This window comes from Neoarius graeffei, chromosome 10 (assembly GCF_027579695.1).
Source record: "Neoarius graeffei isolate fNeoGra1 chromosome 10, fNeoGra1.pri, whole genome shotgun sequence".
NCBI classification, from domain to species: Eukaryota; Metazoa; Chordata; class Actinopteri; order Siluriformes; family Ariidae; genus Neoarius; species Neoarius graeffei.
The window spans coordinates 75,460,672-75,481,616 of NC_083578.1; the positions used below are offsets into that span (position 1 = coordinate 75,460,672).

Below are 20,945 nucleotides of genomic sequence, written 5' to 3' on the forward strand. Positions count from 1 at the left end.
AAAAAGTCACTGTTCGGATTTAAATAAGCAAATAGTAAAAGGCCTTTGATTGGATAATTAATGCAGTCATTAATATGATTCAGCTGGCGACAATTCTTTTAACCCGAACTGATGCAGTGAGTAGCTTCTCATTTCTTTGATATCCATGTGGGAAGACGTATCCCGTGGTTGTGGAAAAGACTGCACTGTGTTTCAAAAGAGTCAAATTATTGGCCTGCATCAAGCAAAGAAAACAACTAAGGAGATTGCTGAATTGACTGAAAATGGGTTAAGAACTGTCCAACACATTATTAAAACATGGAAGGACAGTGGTGAACCATCAACTTTGTGGAAGAAATGTGATCGGGGGAAAAAAATTGACTGACCGTGATCAGAGATCACTTAAACACTTGGTGAAGATGAATTGTAAAAAATCAACAGTAGAACTCATGGCTAGGTTTAATAGTGAAAGTAAGAGCATTTCCACATGCACAATGTGATGAGAACTCACAGGATTGTGATTAAACAGCTGTGTGGCCAAAAGAAAGTTAGTGAAGCTAATCGGAAGAAAAGGCTTCAGTTTTCTAGGGAGCATAAAGATTAGACTCTGGAGGAATGGAAAAAGTTCATGAGGTCTGATGGGTCCAGATTTACCCGATTCCAGAGCAATGGGGGTGTCAGGGTAAGAAGGGAAGCTCATGAAGTGATGCACCTATCATACATTGTGCAGTGTTATGATCTGGGGTTGCTTCCCTTGGTTAGGTCGAGGCTCAGCATCATTATGTGGCAAAAAAATGAAGTCAGCTGATGACCTGAATGTACTGAATGACCAGGTTGACATCAATGGATTTTTTTTATGGATGGCACGAGCATATTCCAGAATGATAATGCCAGTATTCATTGGGCTCAAATTGTGAAAAAGTGATTCAGGAAGGGCGGCACGGTGGTGTAGTGGTTAGCGCTGTTGCCTCACAGCAAGAAGGTCCTGGGTTTGAGCCCCGGGGCCGGCGAGGGCCTTTCTGTGTGGAGTTTGCATGTTCTCCCCGTGTCCGCGTGGGTTTCCTCCGGGTGCTCCGGTTTCCCCCACAGTCCAAAGACATGCAGGTTAGGTTAACTGGTGACTCTAAATTGACCGTAGGTGTGAATGTGAGTGTGAATGGTTGTCTGTGTCTATGTGTCAGCCCTGTGATGACCTGGCGACTTGTCCAGGGTGTACCCCGCCTTTCGCCCGTAGTCAGCTGGGATAGGCTCCAGCTTGCCTGCGACCCTGTAGAAGGATAAAGCAGCTAGAGATAATGAGATGAGATGAGATGATTCAGGAAGCATGAGGAATCATTTTCACATATGAATTAGCCACCACAGCCCTGTGATGACCTGGCGACTTGTCCAGGGTGTACCCCGCCTTTCGCCCGTAGTCAGCTGGGATAGGCTCCAGCTTGCCTGCGACCCTGTAGAAGGATAAAGCAGCTAGAGATAATGAGATGAGATGAGATGAGATGAGATGAGATGAGATGAGATGAGATGAGATGAATTAGCCACCACAGAGTCCGGACCTGAACCCCATTAAAAGTCTTAGGGATGTTCTGGAGAAGACTTTACAGAGTGGTTTGACTCGCCCATTATCAATACATGATCTCAGTGAAATATTACTGCAGCTGTGGATGGAAATAAATGTTGTGATGTTGTACAATGTCGTTGAAATTAATCGTTCGCTGGAATCAGAGCTAAAGGTGGTCCGATTAAATTTTTTTTTGTCAGGCAGTTTATATTTTTGTAGACATCCGTTACAAAGAAGTGTTTTGCATTTACGTCATTAGTTACACACATTATTACTATCTCTTATAGGCAGAATTCTTAAAGAAACAGTTTTGCCAATAGTTACCACAATTTCTCTCTTATCCTCAACTCGCATAAATAATCAGGAAAGGTTTGGTTCTGGCATTTGTTCCTTTAGTTTTGCACCAGCGGTACAAGGGTAATTTTTGTAACAAATAGTGAAAGTCTACGTCATCTAAACTCTCACACCAGTGCAGACCCAAAACTTTAGTCACCAGACATGTCTCATTTTCTGCTTGGGTGGAAATTTGTGTAAATGTAATTTTTGGATGAACTATTCCTTCAAATTGGGTTCTAAGCAGGTGTAACACTAAGAGCTTAGTAACGCTAATGTTAAATTGATGAATATTGAGCCAGTAGCATATACAGAGTCCCCGATCCAGACTGTTGTGATCCAGTCCAGAATATCGAAGCAGCCCTTCTGTCCATGGAGCCAGTGGCCTCGCTCGCACTGGTGTCTGGTGTCGCACTAAGCATGAGAAGAATGCCATTGACGTCAGTGCAGTCCCTTTCAGAGAGTGGCACCCCAGTCCTGTGTAGCAGAGAGAGAGAGAGAGAGAGAAGCAGAGTGAGAGAGACAAAGAGAAAAAGGAAGGAAGGAAGGAAGGAAGGAAGGAAGGAAGGAAGGAGGAAAGAAAGTGACAGGGATAATCCGAGCTTTGTTAGATGAGTGAACATGTGCTTCTTGTGATTTCATGTCTCAGGTTTGCAACTTAGACATGCTTACGTGCACTACTATTCTAGCACGCTTACAAAATTGAGTCAAGGATCATTTTAATACACTTTCACTATGACACATAGATATACTGTCTAAATGGTGCAGATAAGTGCTTTATAGAGAATAGGGAATTATCCCATACTTGCATTTAAATTGATCAAGGAGAAATGGTTAAAACTTGAATTTTGAATGGATTTAGAAATGCATTTAAAAGTGTTATAGTCTTCAGAATAATGGTCTGATGGACGAATAAAAATACCCTGCACATTTATATAGCATACAGGTTGTATACAGTGCTCAGTGTAAATGAGTCCACCCCCTTTGAAAAGTAACATTTTAAACAATATCTCAATAAACACAAAGAATTTCCAAAATGCTGACAAGACAAAGTTTAATATAACGTCTGTTTAACTTATAATGTGAAAGTAAGGTTAATAATATAACTTAGATTACACATTTTTTCAGTTTTACTCAAATTAGGGTGGTGCAAAAATGAGTACACCCCATAACAAAAACTACTACATCTAATACTTTGTAAGGCCTCCATGATTTTTAATGACAGCACCAAGTCTTCTAGGCATGGAATGAACAAGTTGGCGACATTTTGCAACATCAATCTTTTTCCATTCTTCAACGATGACCTCTTTTAATGACTGGATGCTGGATGGAGAGTGATGCTCAACTTGTCTCTTCAGAATTCCCCAAAGAAAATAATTTCTTTACACCACAAAGGTGAAGGCTACAAGAAGATCAGCAAAGCTTTACTTATCAGTCAGAATACTGTAGCAAAAGTGGTACAAAAATTTCAGAAAGTTGGAACTGCAACCATCTCACAGAGACGTCCAGGTCGTCCACGGAAGTTAACACCTCGACAGGAGCGTCTTCTGATGAGAAGGGTTGAAGAAAATCGGCATGCAAGTTCACTGCAGTTATCTGAAGAAGTAGAAAGCCAAACTGGGGTGACTATTTCCCGTGACACAATACGGCGTACACTGCAGAGGAATGGCATGCATGGATGCCGTCCACGAAAGAAGCCTCTCCTAAAGCCCAGGCACAAAAAAGCCTGCCTAGATTTTGCCAGGGCCCATGCTGACAAAGATGAAGACTACTGGGACTCTATACTCTGGAGTGATGAGACCAAGATAAATGTTTTTGGAACTGATGGCTTCAAAACTGTATGGCGTCGCAAAGGTGAGGAATACAAAGATAACTGCATGGTGCCTACAGTGAAACATGGTGGTGGCAGTGTCCTTATGTGGGGCTGCATGAGTGCTGCTTGTGTCGGGGAGCTGCATTTCATTGATGGCATCATGAATTCACAGATGATGCATTGCTCTATACTGAAAGAGAAGATGCTACCATCACTCCGTGCCCTTGGTTGTCATGCATTTTTCCAACATGATAATGATCCTAAACACACATCTAAGGCCACTGTTGGATTTCTGAAGAAGAACAGGGTGAAAGTGATTCAGTGGCCAAGTATGTCTCCTGATCTGAACCCAGTCGAACACCTACGGGGAATTCTGAAGAGACAAGTTGAGCATCACTCTCCATCCAGCATCCAGTCACTAAAAGAGGTCATTGCTGAAGAATGGAAAAAGATTGATGTTGCAAAATGTCGCCAACTTGTTCATTCCATGCCTAGAAGACTTGGTGCTGTCATTAAAAATCATGGAGGCCATACAAAGTACTAGATGTAGTAGTTTTTGTTGTGGGGTGTACTCATTTTTGCACCACCCTAATTTGAGTAAAACTGAAAAATGCATAATCTAAGTTTATATTATTAACCTTACTTTCACGTTATAAGTTAAACAGATGTTATATTAAGCTTTGTCTTGTCAACATTTTGGAAATTGTTTGTGTTCACTGAGATATTGTTTAAAATGTTACTTTTCAAAGGGGGTGTACTCATTTATGCTGAGCACTGTATATCTCATCTCGTCTCATTATCTCTAGCCGCTTTATCCTGTTCTACAGGGTCGCAGGCAAGCTGGAGCCTATCCCAGCTGACTATGGGCGAAAGGCGGGGTACACCCTGGACAAGTTGCCAGGTCATCACAGGGCTGACACATAGACACAGACAACCATTCACACTCACATTCACACCTACGGTCAATTTAGAGTCGCCAGTTAACCTAACCTGCATGTCTTTGGACTGTGGGGGAAACCGGAGCACCCGGAGGAAACCCACGCGGACACGGGGAGAACATGCCAACTCTGTACAGAAAGGCCCTCGCCGGCCACGGGGCTCGAACCCGGACCTTCTTGCTGTGAGGCGACAGCGCTAACCACTACACCACCGTGCCGCCGGTTATAGTCGTCGACTTATGACTGCGTTTGGTTACGACTGACCAGTCGTAAACCGATCTGGTCGTAAGTCAGCCTATGTTAAATGAACGTAAGTATATTGTGATGTGTAATGATATTGTAATCATCTTAAAGTCTTATTTTATCAACATTTTCTTATTTCATTACCTTGGCTCATTATTTGTTTTAAGTCAAACACTGCATACTACACTGCGTACAGTACAATTCGTTTAACATGTGCAAAACAAAAAATACGAAATACAGGTGTGAAAAACAGAAAACATTTTAGTTTGAAACATACCAAAAGACAAATGTAGAACATAGCAAAATACAAAATTTAGTGACCGCTGGCATCACTGGTGCTTGGCTGTGGGTCGTCTACGTCATCATCAGCTGTTGCAGCGCTCGGGCTGGCGGGAGCATTTGCTTGTTTCATAAGCCAGGAGCTGGGGCGGAAACTGTATGACGGAGTGCGCGAGGGAGCGCAAGAGAGACTGCGCATGTGCCTGGAGCTGGGGCGGAAACTGTTGTACGCGGCGAGAGGCGCTGCCGGGAGCTGGGGCGGAAACTATTGTACGCGGCGAGAGGCGCTGCCAGGAGCTGGGGCGGAAACTGTCGTACACTCAGCTAGCTCAGCTGGGAAACACTTGCCAGTCATAACCAGATGGTCGTAACGTTGATCGGTCGTAAGTCGCATAGGTCGTAAGTCGACGACTACCTGTATGTATATATGGCAGCACTGTGGTACAATGTTTAGCACTGTCGCCTCACAGCAAGAAGGTTCTGGGTTCGAGTCCAGTGGCCAATGGGGGCCTTTCTGTGTGGAGTTTGCATGTTCTCCCCATGTCTGCGTGGGTTTCCTCTGGGTGCTCCGGTTTCCCCCACAGTCCAAAGACATGCAGGTTAGGTTAACTGGTGACTCTAAATTGAGCGTAGGTGTGAATGTGAGTGTGAATGGTTGTCTGTGTCTATGTGTCAGCCCTGTGATGACCTGGCGACTTGTCCAGGGTGTACCCTGCCTTTCACCCGTAGTCAGCTGGGATAGGCTCCAGCTTGCCTGCGACCCTGTAGAACAGGATAAGCGGCTACAGATAATGGATGTGTGTGTGAGATATATATACACACACACAGTTATTCCATGAAATCGAGTCGTACATGAGCTGATAGCAGACGAGGCGTGTAGCACCGAGTTGGGTATAAGCCATATACGACGAGATTGAGTGAAATAACTGTTTTATTCAATCCACATTTACTGGATTTTGAGAAACGGAGCATTTTTATATTTATTTTTTGCAAATTCGATAAATAAAACTTTTACACAAAACGTCCGACAAAATCCTTTCCGCTTAGAATGTAAACAAACTGGCGAAATGACAGTAGCAAATTGTGAAAATGCGATAATAATAATAATTCTTGAAAAATAAAAAAGATATGTTCTCATCATCAAGTACTTTTATTTATTCCATATTTTAGAGGGGTTTTTTTTCCGTTCGTGGTTGGTTCAGCAACACGTTGCGCCATTTTGTTTTTCTCTACTCACGGTATATGAGCTGATATCCTAGTAGTAGAGTAGCCAATCAGAGTGTGTGATTGCTTATATCCAGTGAATGTGGACAGAATAAAGTATGTTGTACATAAGATGCATCATAATCACTATACTCCCCAAGGAGGTTCTTTAATTAAGGAGGAACGTACATTATAGGTGTCTCCTTACACTAGTCATTCCCAAGTTCGTACACTGCATAGGTAACATTTTTCTTTTCTTTTTTCTTATTTTTACAAATACAACTGGAGTGTCTAGTTGTCAATCACACTGTATGTGCTATGATCCTTTGCAGAAGTCCCCCTACCATAGTCCAAATTTGAAACTGGAACCTCGTGGCTCCATTTAGGTGCAGTTTATCTTTCTTACTAATTGATGTTTGGTGAAACTGGGTTCAGTTTTGATCATCTTAACATACTTATAGGACCATATCCTGTGCCTTGTGTGCAGCAAATTCTTCCTCATTGAATCCTGTAGACTCCAAGCCATGGTTTGGCTGCAGCTTGCGCTCTCCTTCCACGGCGCAGCACTGGCAGCCTTCAGGCTCCTGTTTTAGAGGGAAGCTCTGCTCACGTTCGGCTAGCGACGCACCACGGCCGCCCCCCGCACACACAGGGCATCCGCTGTGCTAGCACACACACATACACACACACATACACACACACACACACACGTACGTACATACACACACACACACAGCTGACAGACTTTTCTTTTTTTTTCCCTCTCTGGGTCTTTATCCCTTATTACTGCTAGAACACTAGAGACAGAGAAGAGACCGGTCATCTGTTGGCGTCAGCCCTACATACACTGTGTGTGCATGTGTGTGTATATGTCTGTGTGTGTTGCTCAGACATCATGCCTTTAGCCGTTGTTCTGGGCCGGTCTGTATGGATGTAAAGCTTGTGGACGTAAAGCAGGAGCAGCCGGGCAGAGATGGGCCTGCTCACAAGCAGCAAACAACTCCAGCACTGGGACACTCGCTCTGCGCTTAACAGCACATTGGACCTTAGATCACTGGATACATCGCTCTGTGTGTGAGTGTGTGTGCGTATGTATGTGTGTGTGTGTGTGTGTGGCCCCTTTGTGTGTTTTCTTTAGAGATATACTGTTACCTTCACCTCATGAGATTCAGCTGCAGCCTGTGGCTTCACTTTGCCACTTGAGGATAACCATTCTGACTGAGGCTCTGTATATTTTTACTGGAGAGGGGTTTTTTTGGCTCATTTCGGGAGCCTTGACGTTCACCGTGGAGGGTCTGAGCACAGCATGAAGAACCACCCATGCGTCCAGCCGGGACACCCCAACATGGCGCTGTATGGCCGTTTGGGCCCTCTGCTGGGAGCCTCAGCTAGTCCACTGAAGGGCCTCAGAACTGACCCCTCACTCCCCTCTCTCCCCGCAGAAGAGGCCTACCAGAAGCTGGCCACAGAGACGCTGGAGGAGCTTGACTGGTGCCTAGATCAGCTGGAAACCCTGCAGACACGGCACTCGGTCAGCGAGATGGCCTCAAACAAGGTAAGACTGGCACCTTTTGCTTTATTTCAGCTGGGGGTTGATTGGCTCTGGTCATGGTTGTAATGCCACAGAGTGGTCCAGGTGTCACAGAACAGTTCTTGTGAGGCTCATGAGGTCTCTTTCATTCAGAGTTGGTTTTCATGTCCCTGACTCGGAGTCCCCTCATTACACATCAGGCCTCTTTGTTTCCTACTCCTGGGAATCTCTTATTAAACCATTAACAGGTTCAACGTAAGCCTTCATTTAATTTAATCACAGTATCTTTCATGTTTTGATCTGTGCCTGCTTTGTAATCTTCCTAATCCACTGTCCCTGGTGACACATTTCGGGAGCAGCAACATTACCTGTCAATACACTCATTTCATCACAGTACATTGTGTCTGCTCAAGGCCTGGTCGCCATGTGTGTGTCTTTGCGTCATGCCGCACTGCATGGTAAAGCTCTCATTTCTGTAAGCCTTGCTCTGAGTGTTTACAATGATGGAAGTGAAAATCGCTTGTCTGCTGCACTGAGCATGCTCACACTCTCCATCAGGGTCTTAGCACACATGCGGCATGTTAATCAGCCCCAGCCAGTCAGCTGCGCCACAACACCGCTGCTCAAAACCCCAACACTTCGAGCACGCTACTGATACTGCACATGCACGGCCGAGGATCTTACAGAAGTGGTCACCTATTAGTGTAAGGGCACCTAGCATTCACGTCTTGTTGTTTCCACTTCGACTGTCTGTTCCTTTCCCCCCATCACGTATCCATGGTAACACACAAGGCCTGTCAGCTTGCTTTGTTGCTCAAGCCTACCAGCACCAGCAGCACCACATCACAAATCCACTATACAGTGTCAATATCAGTGTCGATTTTTAGTGGTGCTTTATTTTTCAGAATCAAATACTTTAACTCTTTCTGAAGTGATGCACTGCATGAGGATTTTCCAAGTAGTGTGTGTGTGTAAGTCATATATACCGGTACATATACAGTGTCTTGCAAAAGTATTCATCCCCTTGCTGTTTACCCTGTTTTATCATATTGTAAGCTGGAATTAAAATGGATTTTGGGAGGGTTACCACCATTTGATTTACACAACATGCCTGCCACTTTAAAGGTGCAAATTGTTTTCTTTTTTTTTTTTATTGTGACACAAACAATACTTAAGAAGAAAAAACAGAAATCTGGAGTGTGCATAGGCATTCACCTCCTTTCGTATGAAACCCCTAAATAAGAGCTGCTCCAACCGAGTCACTTCATAAGTCACATAATTAGTTGATTAAGATCCACTTGTGTGCAATCAAAGTGTCACATGATGTCTGTATAAATCAACCTGTTCTGGAAGGACCCTGACCCTGCAACACGACTAAGCAAGCAACATGAGAACCAAGGAGCCTCCAAACAGGTCAGAGACAAAGTTGTGAAGTATAGCTCAGGGTTGGGTTATAAAAAATATCCCATAATTTGAATATCCCAAGGAGCACCATTATAGCAAAATGGAAAGAATATGGCACCACTACAAACCTGACGAGAAGGCCACCCACCAAAACTCGGAGACCGGGCAAGGAGGGCATTAATCAGAAATGCAACAAAGACACCAAAGATAACACTGAAGGAGCTGCAAAGATCCACAGCGGAGATGGGAGTATCTATCCATATGACCACTTTAAGCCGTACACTCCACAGAGCAGGGCTTTATGGAAGAGTGGCCAGAAAAAAAGTCATTGCTTAAAGAAAAAAAAAAAAGAAAACACGTTTGGAGTTTGCCCAACAGCATGCGGCAGACTCCACAAACACACGGAAGAAGATTCTCTGGTCAGATGAGACGAACACAGAACTTTTTGGCCATCATGGGAAATGACATGTGTGGCACAAACCCAACACCCCGAGAACACCATTCCTACAGTGAAGCATGGTGGTGGCAGTATCATGCTGTGGGGATATTTTTCATCTGCAGGGACAGGAAAGCTGGTCAGGACTGAAGGAAAGATGGATGCCACTAAATATAGGGCATACAGTAGATTAGGGATAAAATTAGCTCGTGTTTTAAGTCGTTCAAATTCTGTAAAGCTGCTTTGCGTCAATGCTTATTGTTAAAAGCGCTATACGCAAACTTGACTTGACTAGGGCAATTCTGGAGGAAAATCTGTTTGAGTCAGCCAGAGGTTTGAGACTGGGACAAAGGTTCACGTTCCAGCAGGACAATGACCCTAAACATACTGCTAAAGCGACACTGGAGTGGTTTAAAGGGAAACATTTAAATGTCTTGGAATGGCCTAGTCAAAGCCCAGACCTCAATCCAATTGAGAATCTGTGGAATAACTTGAAGATTGCTGTACACCAACGCAACCCATTTAACCTGGAGGAGTTGGAGCAGGGGGCGGCATGGTGGTGTAGTGGTTAGCGCTGTCGCCTCACAGCAAGAAGGTCCTGGGTTCGAGCCCCGGGGCCGGCGAGGGCCTTTCTGTGTGGAGTTTGCATGTTCTCCCCGTGTCCGCGTGGGTTTCCTCCGGGTGCTCCGGTTTCCCCCACAGTCCAAAGACATGCAGGTTAGGTTAACTGGTGACTGTAAATTGACCGTAGGTGTGAGTGTGAATGGTTGTCTGTGTCTATGTGTCAGCCCTGTGATGACCTGGCGACTTGTCCAGGGTGTACCCCGCCTTTCGCCCGTAGTCAGCTGGGATAGGCTCCAGCTTGCCTGCGACCCTGTTGAAGGATAAAGCGGCTAGAGATAATGAGATGAGATGAGTTGGAGCAGTTTTGCCTTGCAGTGCTAAGCTAATAGAGACATACCTCAAGAGAATTGCAGCTGTAATTGCAGCAAAAGGTGGCTCTACAAAGTATTGACTTTGGGGGGTGAATACCTATGCACACTCCAGATTTCTGGTTTTGCATCTTAATTATTGTTTGTGTCACAATTAAAAAAAAAAAAAAACAATTTGCACCTTTAAAGTGGTAGGCATGTTGTGTAAATCAAATGGTGCTAACCCTCCCAAAATCCATTTTCATTCCAGTTTGTCATGCGACAAAACAGGACAAACACCAAGGGGGATGAATACTTTTGCAAGACACTATATGTTGTTAAAAAGGGCCCCATAATAAGTAATTGAGTAATGAGGAGGGATGAAGTATGTATATGCAGTGGACTGAGAATGTTTCTGGAATTTGGTTCTGAGCAGTGAACAGTGGAAGAATGTAGGATACAAAAAGGTGGATCTCTTGAGGTCCTATAAAAAGGTTATCATTCATTCATTCATTCTTCAGTATCAACTTTGTCTCAGTCACTCAATGTTTTTTTGTCTTTCGCACCATTCTGTCTGTATAAACTACAGACTGTTGTGTGTGAAAACCCCAGGAGATCAGCAGTTTCTGAAATACTCAAACCAGTCCATCTGGCTCAAACCAACACCCATGCCACAGTGAAAGAAAGTCACACTTTGAGATCACAATTTTTCCCGTTCTGATGTTTGAAGTGAACATTAATTAACTGAAGCCCTTGATTTGTATCTGTATGATTTGATGCATCGTGCTGCTGTCAAGGGATCGGCTGATTAGAGAACTGCATAAAACAGCAGGTAGATGGGTATTCCTAATAAAGTGGCCTGTGAGTGTATAGGGGTGATATTCATCTCATTATCTCTAGCCGCTTTATCCTTCTACAGGGTCGCAGGCAAGCTGGAGCCTATCCCAGCTGACTATGGGCGAAAGGCAGGGTACACCCTGGACAAGTCGCCAGGTCATCACAGGGCTGACACATAGACACAGACAACCATTCACACTCACATTCACACCTACGGTCAATTTAGAGTCACCAGTTAACCTAACCTGCATGTCTTTGGACTGTGGGGGAAACCGGAGCACCCGGAGGAAACCCACGCGGACACGGGGAGAACATGCAAACTCCGCATAGAAAGGCCCTCGCCGGCCCCGGGGCTCGAACCCAGGACCTTCTTGCTGTGAGGCGACAGCGCTAACCACTACACCACCGTGCCACCCCGGGGTGATATTTTTGGCTTAAACATATAGGAACTCTGTATAGAATGTTACCTTCCACAAGAAAAAATGGTTTAAATATTATTGCCATTCCCACAAATAATATTTTATGGAACTTGGACCCTGTGGAGAATAACGGCTGAGTGTCTTTCTATAGTGTCTAACAAGGTGGGTTAACCATTTCAGAAGGTTCATGGTCTTGGTAGTCCTCCATGAAGAACCATTTCAAGCTTTTTTATATTTGTACGTTTCTGCATGTAGATGCTTTCTTCGATTCAGACCATAGGTTTTGACTATGGAGACTGAGATGGAGACTGAGATGAATGAATCAAGTCTTAACCTTATGTCAAAGGTATCAATGTTTAGGGCCACCAGCCACAATAATACAGTGCATACATAGTGCCTTTCATTTCCAATTTTTTTTTGCAACCAAACATTTCCCTGGGGCGGCACGGTGGTGTAGTGGTTAGCGCTGTCGCCTCACAGCAAGAAGGTCCTGGGTTCGAGCCCCGGGGCTGGCGAGGGCCTTTCTGTGTGGAGTTTGCATGTTCTGTCCGTGTGGGTTTCCTCCGGGTGCTCCGGTTTCCCCCACAGTCCAAAGACATGCAGGTTAGGTTAACTGGTGACTCTAAATTGACCGTAGGTGTGAATGTGAGTGTGAATGGTTGTCTGTGTCTATGTGTCAGCCCTGTGATGACCTGGCGACTTGTCCAGGGTGTACCCCGCCTTTCGCCCGTAGTCAGCTGGGATAGGCTCCAGCTTGCCTGCGACCCTGTAGAAGGATCAAGCGGCTAGAGATAATGAGATGAGATGAGACATTTCCCTGTTCTTTCATCAAATATAAAGTGGCACAAGTTTTTTTTTTTTTTTTTTGGGGGGGTGGGTGGGTGGGTATTTATTTATTTATTTATTTATTTATTCCAAATAAAGTTGACATCTAATATTTCTCTCTGGAGCTTGACATTCCAAGAATCAACTAAATGCCAATTCTGTGAGATTTTGTCTCTTCGTAGGTCTAATTTCAGTTAACCCTCATCCTACCATGCTATTTTACACCTTAATCTTACCATGTGGGGTCCGTTTGGACCCCAATACTTTTCTTTAAAATTAAAGCTTATAAAGACAAAATCACCAGATAAGTTTTGTTCAGAACATCTTGAATTAATAACAGCAATACACTAAAGGGCCCAAGGCATAAAGAACACACTTAACCTTCATCCTACCAGCCAATTTTACATACACAAACTACCAGGCGGGGTCCGTATGGACCCCAGGAGGGAATACCTTGAAATCAATGCAGTAAGAACCAATTCAATGCAGCAAACAGACATAACTTTATTGAAGAACAAAATCCACTATGGCTGAATATCAATGATGTATTATAAATGCAATAACATTGCAATAATATTGCAATAACTAGCATACATGTAGCAAATTATAGCGCCACAAAAAAAATTGGCATTATATACATGATTTTTGCAGCTCATGCAGCTGTAAAACATTCTGGATTACAACTTAGGTCTTTTCTTACAGAATTTAAAACAAAAAAGTAATTGTAAAATAATTTAGGGCTTTTGTTTTGTAGCCTGTGCTTATTGCAGCAGTGGGGTCCACACGGACCCCAAGAAGGAATGCCTTGGTAGTTTCATTATGGAACATAAAAGAAATAAAAGACGTTAACTTTCAGTGTGCTATTCAATTATAAAATGAAAGACAGATAAACTTTACTCTGGGGTCCGGTTGGACCCCAGTAACAAATTAATTATACCTTCACAATGCAAAAAGCTGATCTTCCGGTGCTTTAGTGTTTTAATTAAGACATAAATTCCGACAAATTCATAAAACGGTGAGGCAGTATGTCACATATTTTTAAAATGGCAAACAAACATATAGGTGCAGGGTCCAGATGGACCCCACTTGGTAGGATGAAGGTTAAATGGTCGACTGTTCCATACGTTGGAATATTGCTCTGATTGAGATTAATGGTATTCTTCTGTAAACAGATACTTGTTTTTTTTTCTATTGTAATGGATGAAAAAGCAAATTTGATTGCAACCTCATATTTATACTCCATGGGAATAGATAATGACTTAAGTCATTGATTTTTTTTTTCAATCCTAGAGACTGAGAGCAAATTTCAAAGAATGACAGTTTGTTTACAGTTATTTTAAATCTTCCTTAAGGGTGTCAATAATTTTGCCACATATTAGAGAAGCATGTAAAAAAATTGAGTTTATTAGGGTTTTTTTTGTTAGGAAGAGAAGTTGAAAACTCATTGTGTATGTTTTTTATTAACTTTGCTCATGAAGGGTGTCAGTAATTGTGAGGTTGACTGGTGTGTGTGTGTGTGTGTGTGTGTGTGTGTGTGTGTGTGTGTGTGTGTGTGTGTGTGTGTGTGCGCGCACGCACGCATGCATGCATGAATGAGCTATAAAAGTCAGGCTTTTAGATGCTGACATTAATAATAAACCGATTCCATACACACTTCTTGTGAGTGGAAAGTGTTTTGTTATGAAAGCAGTATTTCATTGACATATTTGCATAAAATCTGGATCTATGGACTTTCGGTTCTTTGTGGGGTTTATTTTTAAATTAATGTCACACGTTCAAAATAGAGTTGCTATTTCAATCTCCGTCTACAGGAAAAAAAACATTCAAAGAGAAATCACAGCTAAAAATTGGCTCACATCTTGGTATTTTTTTCGTTAGCCACCAAGAGTGAGTGTTTTAACACCTTGCAGACATATCAACAATAGAAGCGACACACGCATGTGTCCACATGAGCCCACACTGCCCAGTTATTACTGGCTCATCTGCTCCAAGAAAGCTGTAAATGAGGTAGCGTTCTGTGGCCGTCTCTGAGGGAGGAGAAGTGTGAAACAATCCCACGTCAAACTTTCAGTTCAGCCTCTTCCTCTACTGTCCACACTATTGGAAAGAACTATTCTGGGACTGTTGAAAGACAACAGCTGATTATCACAGGATTTATATTCATGGTCATTGGCTTAATTAATAATCGTATCCCACGCATGGTGTGCTAATGGTCGTTGAGGGTTCGGTGTCATGTTTCATATCCAAATATGGACTTTCAGTGTAGCATACATATAAATTAGATCAGATCAGAATCGTATTTATTGACCAAGTATGTTGACACATACAAAGGATTTGGTTCCAGCAGTTGGTGTCTCTAGCAGTACGGAAAAAGGTGGGGGGAGTGTGTGTGTGTGTGTGTGTGTGTGTGTGTGTGTGTGTGTGTGTGTGTGTGTGTGTGTGTGTATTAGGGTGGTCCCGAAATGTATGGGAAACTTTTTTTTTTACCAAAACATTCCGACCACCCTACCATTTTTTTACATAGGCTAAAAGAAGGCAACAAGCAAAATTTCAGAAAAATTGGTTAATATTTAGAGGTGCCACACGAGGTTGCAAATCAGGTTAAGCCATTAACATTAGTTGGTGCGTAGACTGTTGCAGAGAAGATCTCAAACCCCCAAAAAGTCACAGTTCTAGAGGGAATATGCCACTTCTATGAAAAAGAAGAGGCAGGAAGAGTTTATAGACTGATAGAAGGTTAACTTTCATGCACTAAGGGGTTCTTAAACAATGAGCACTGATCGTAATATGCTGATGAAGTTGTGAATGTTTTTCTTTCTATGTTTTTCAGATGGCTAGCAACAGTAATAAAAGTAGTAGTATCGGTGGTGCAAAGCACAAAACCAGAAAGGACAATTATGTTTGGTTAATTGGTCCCACTTCCAAGGAACTGTCTGGGAGAAAGCTTCCTTCTGCTAGGGAAGTCCTTAGCCCATGTTTACATTAGACCGTATCAGCGGATCATCAGATTAACGTTTTTAAAACGATTAGTGTGCACACAGCAACACCAATACACGATTTGCATGCACACAGCAACACCAATACACGGATACGCTCGGCTCCGCAGGCATCCTGCACTCCAAATCACTCCGCCCTGAACAGCGAGTGCCCTCTGGAGGGTGCGCACTCCGGCCCTGCGCAGCTCACAGAGCGCGCGAGTGAAGTGCACAAGCTGTGATTCGGGACTGAGCCGCTGTGTGTGTGATCCCAGCGCATATCACTTACCACTTGCAAGTGGAAGGATGGCAAGCCTAAAGACAATCATAACTACACAATGGGCAGTATTTGCATCAGTATTTGCAGTATTTTCATACTTTTATACTCTTTAATGAAAGGTGATACAAGGCGGAAGTCCGCGCCGTTTTTCAGCAGTCACGTCACATGACCAACGCCAGCGAATCAGGAAGGTGGATGTCACAGTGACGTTGTCCAATGACGACGCCAGCTAGAGCTCAGCACAGCGTATCCGCGTATCTCAATGTTTACACAGCACCGGACCAGACACGATCTGGATTGAATACGTGGACGCTGGCGGATTCCCGTTTCCCGGCGTTTTAATGTAAACGGACAGTGCATCCGCGAAGAAAACGAGACAGATACGGTCTAATGTAAACTTGGCCTTAGTGTGTTCTTTTATCTCCACAAGATACCACAATACCGAAGGGTTTAGAAAATCACAGACAAGTAATAGCTATTGTTACTTTGAACACAGGAAGTTATATTACTGTATTGTTTGTATTAATATGAAACAGTTTATAAGCCACATTATTTTATATTGTGTCTTGAGTGAAAACTTTAATGGCTTTGTGGCACCTCTAAACATTGTTCAATCTTAACCAAATTTCACACAATAACTTCTTTTAGGCAATGTAAAAAAAAAAGGTAAGGTGGTCGTAACAAAATCCTAAAAAAAAAATTTGGGGACCACCCTAATAATTTTTTAAAGAGAAATTTATATCAAGGACATTACACGGTGGCACGAAGATATGACGTTTATCTTCAAGTAGTGTGTGTATCACGAGTGAGCGAAGTGAACGAGTGAAAATATTTTCAACATGAGAAGATAAACTTCATATTTTCACACTATCGTGTAATGTTCATTATATTACATGGACACATCCACAAAAAATAAAACACAAGGTAATCAAAAGAATTTTAATTTTGAATCGGTTCACCATTTTGAGAACACACATCTAGTCAGCAGGAAAACACTGGGAGTGATGTCATCAGTGTGAAATATTGGGAATTATTTTTTTCGCGGTCCGGTTTCCATCAAATCCTGCCCTCTGATTGGTTGGCAAGCGGGTCCGTATCCTACTATACGGACCCCAGTTACGGACCCCGGTTACAGACCTCTGGCGACTCGCTCGTTCACAACAACAACAAACATAGTAGCATTTTTTTGTCAGCATGTATCTTTTTTTAATAAGATTTATTTATCAGATTATCAAAAATCTTATACATTTTTGCCAGGATTTCTCAGGAGAATTGCATTAATTTTACAGCATGGATGGCGATAACGACAGTCTTCACAGCGAAAGCGAGTTTTACTACCCTCAGGAAGAAGAAATACAACCCCGATTCCAGAAAAGTTGGGACAAAGTACAAATTGTAAATAAAAACGGAATGCAATGATGTGGAAGTTTCAAAATTCCATATTTTATTCAGAATAGAACATAGATGGCATATCAAATGTTTAAACTGAGAAAATGTATCATCTCATCTCATCTCATTATCTCTAGCCGCTTTATCCTGTTCTACAGGGTCGCAGGCAAGCTGGAGCCTATCCCAGCTGACTACGGGTGAAAGGCGGGGTACACCCTGGACAAGTCGCCAGGTCATCACAGGGCCGACACATAGACACAGACAACCATTCACACTCTCACTCACCCTACGGTCAATTTAGAGTCACCAGTTAACCTAACCTGCATGTCTTTGGACTGTGGGGGAAACCGGAGCACCCGGAGGAAACCCACGCGGACACGGGGAGAACATGCAAACTCCGCACAGAAAGGCCCTTGCTGGCCACGGGGCTCGAACCCGGACCTTCTTGCTGTGAGGTGACAGCGATAACCACTACACCACCGTGCCGCCCGGTTTGGCATTGTCATGTTGGAAAATGCAAGGTCTTCCCTGAAAGAGACGTCGTCTGGATGGGAGCATATGTTGCTCTAGAACCTGGATATACCTTTCAGCATTGATGGTGTCTTTCCAGATGTGTAAGCTGCCCATGCCACACGCACTAATGCAACCCCATACCATCAGAAATGCAGGCTTCTGAACTGAGCACTGATAACAACTTGGGTCGTCCTTCTCCTCTTTAGTCCGAATGACACGGCGTCCCTGATTTCCATAAAGGACTTCAAATTTTGATTCGTCTGACCACAGAACAGTTTTCCACTTTGCCACAGTCCATTTTAAATGAGCCTTGGCCCAGAGAAGACGTCTGCGCTTCTGGATTATGTTTAGATACGGCTTCTTCTTTGAACTATAGAGTTTTAGCTGGCAACGGCGGATGGCACGGTGAATTGTGTTCATAGATAATGTTCTCTGGAAATATTCCTGAGCCCATTTTGTGATTTCCAATACAGAAGCATGCCTGTATGTGATGCAGTGCCATCTAAGGGCCCAAAGATCACGGGCACCCAGTATGGTTTTCCGGCCTTGACCCTTACGCACAGAGATGCTTCCAGATTCTCTGAGTCTTTTGATGATATTATGCACTGTAAATAATGATATGTTCAAACTCTTTGCAATTTTACACTGTCGAACTCCTTTCTGATATTGCTCCACTATTTGTCGGCGCAGAATTAGGGGGATTGGTGATCCTCTTCCCATCTTTACTTCTGAGAGCCGCTACCACTCCAAGATGCTCTTTTTATACCCAGTCATGTTAATAATGACCTATTGCCAATTGACCTAATGAGTTGCAATTTGGTCCTCCAGCTGTTCCTTTTTTGTACCTTTAACTTTTCCAGCCTCTTATTGCCCCTGTCCCAACTTTTTTGAGATGTGTTGCTGTCATGAAATTTCAAATGAGCCAATATTTGGCATGAAATTTCAAAATGTCTCACTTTCGACATTTGATATGTTGTCTATGTTCTATTGTGAATACAATATCAGTTTTTGAGATTTGTAAATTATTGCATTCCGTTTTTATTTACAATTTGTACTTTGTCCCAACTTTTTTGGAATCGGGGTTGTAAAAAAAAACATTTCAGGAGAAAGCTAAAAACCTGTAACTGTTACTAACGCCGAGCAAAAACATGGCTGAATCCTGAATGACTCAATTTTGTATAAATAGGGGACTACATAGGTGGCAAAATGTAGTTTTTTTGCCTGCCATGGAAGTGCACTTGTATACCAAGGAGGAAGCCATTTGCATTACAGCCGTGAATGAGGATTCAAAATGGCGGCCCGGCTCAGCTCGGTTTGGTTTTCCCTTTCGGGCACTCTCATTTTCTGTTAGAATTTGGTAAAGAAAAAAATAAATATATTATTTACCAGCTTAAGGTCGGTCCGTGTGGTGAAATACCGTGACCTTAGCCTTGAATACTGATCTTGGCCCAGAGGGCCTCGGTCAGTACTTTCAAGACCTTGGTCACGGTATTTCACGATACGGACTTCCCAGCTGGTAAATAACATATATTTATTATACATACAGGACATTTTTTTCAATGGAATAAAAACGTGTTCTATTCCCTTCTAGTGGATTTCATTCATTTGGTTTGATAGCATGCAATATTCTTAGTATATCGCTTATCCTATATGTATTACGTCACAATGGAGAATGAGTGTTGAATATGGTTTAAGATATTGCATGGTTGTCAAGACAACATGATGTCACACATTGGAGACATAAAACTTCCACGCTATTGAGTGACTGTGACAATTTGTGAACAAACATGACTGCCAGGCCTGCTTTGTTAAATACGGAAGATTTTGAGAGAATTTTGAAAGAGAAAGATGCATTGAACACCTGAAAGGAATGTGTATTCCTGAAAGGAATGTGTATGTATAATAATAATAATATTGGCTGGCTTTTTTTCTTGGTATATCAGATATATTCCATTCAGCTAGCATGATATTGAACAAGTCAAAGATGAGTTCAATATCATGCTAGCTGAATGGAATATATCTGATATACCATGAAAAAAAGCCAGCCAATATTATTTTTAATATGCAATCTTCAATATCTATTATATATGATATATAATATACAAGACCTATATTATATACAATATATCTAAAATATTTGTATTATAAAATATCTTTCTAGAATATACAATATCTATAACATAAATATCTGTAATATCTATGCTATACAGTATCTATAATATGTAGCATACATTATAAATATATATGCTATTACCAGTATAAACGGTACACATTATATCCCTCATCAAGACATTCCTGTGCAGGGATTGGCCAAGGATGGCTCATGTAACATAAAATAGTTCCCCCATTGATTAAGCAATGTATGTCATTACGTTAAATAAATAAAAATGGATATGATGTGAGTCAGTCATGGTATATCCTGGATATACCATGAACTGACACCACAATTTCAAGCTATACGGCCGACTCGAGTCACAGCTGTGGCTCCATGAGCATTTCTGTGTGTAGATCTACGTATCATGATCATTCCTAGCAAGGCAGGTGATAGCATGGTACATTGCGCAGGTTGAAGGTCGCGCCGACGTAAACGACAAACATGGCTGCCTCCAATGAATTTATGCTGAAATTCGATCTTCACACTTTTAGTTTGGAATTTTTTGATGAGGGATATAAATCTAGTATACCATGCACTGAAAGGCACCGGGAATTGTGGGTTCTCTGAGGTGACTGGCATAGTACTATTTTCTTCGGGGCTGCACCATTCACTAAATAGTACTATACCAGTCACCTCAGAGAATCCATAATTTCAACCGGAGCCTCTCAGTGCATGGTATATTTGATCACTCTACAGACAGTGTGCAGGATATTTACAGACAATACACAGTATATAAAAAATATACACATGACATAGGCAGTGTACATAGAGTGCAGTGTGGTGGTGTAAACAGAAGGTACAAGTGGTATAAGAGTGTAATAATTTAATAATATTAAAGTGTAATGACTGTGATGGTTCAGATCAGTTATTTATGGCACAAGGAAAGAAGCTGCTCTTATGGTGCTCTGGTGATTGTGGTTCGCA

The 20,945-nt window shown here is 42.5% G+C and overlaps 1 protein-coding gene across 5 annotated transcripts in view; it reads left to right on the plus strand.

Annotated features, from left to right (window-relative positions):
* The window catches only part of pde4d (phosphodiesterase 4D, cAMP-specific), a 464,086-nt gene that overhangs the window by 413,973 nt on the left and 29,168 nt on the right, over window positions 1-20,945 (plus strand). For all 5 annotated transcript variants that reach the window (XM_060932306.1, XM_060932305.1, XM_060932307.1 and 2 more), the window contains one exon: window positions 7,789-7,901. In XM_060932306.1, coding sequence (XP_060788289.1) covers window positions 7,789-7,901 — 113 coding nt within the window. The remainder of the gene's footprint in view (window positions 1-7,788; window positions 7,902-20,945) is intronic.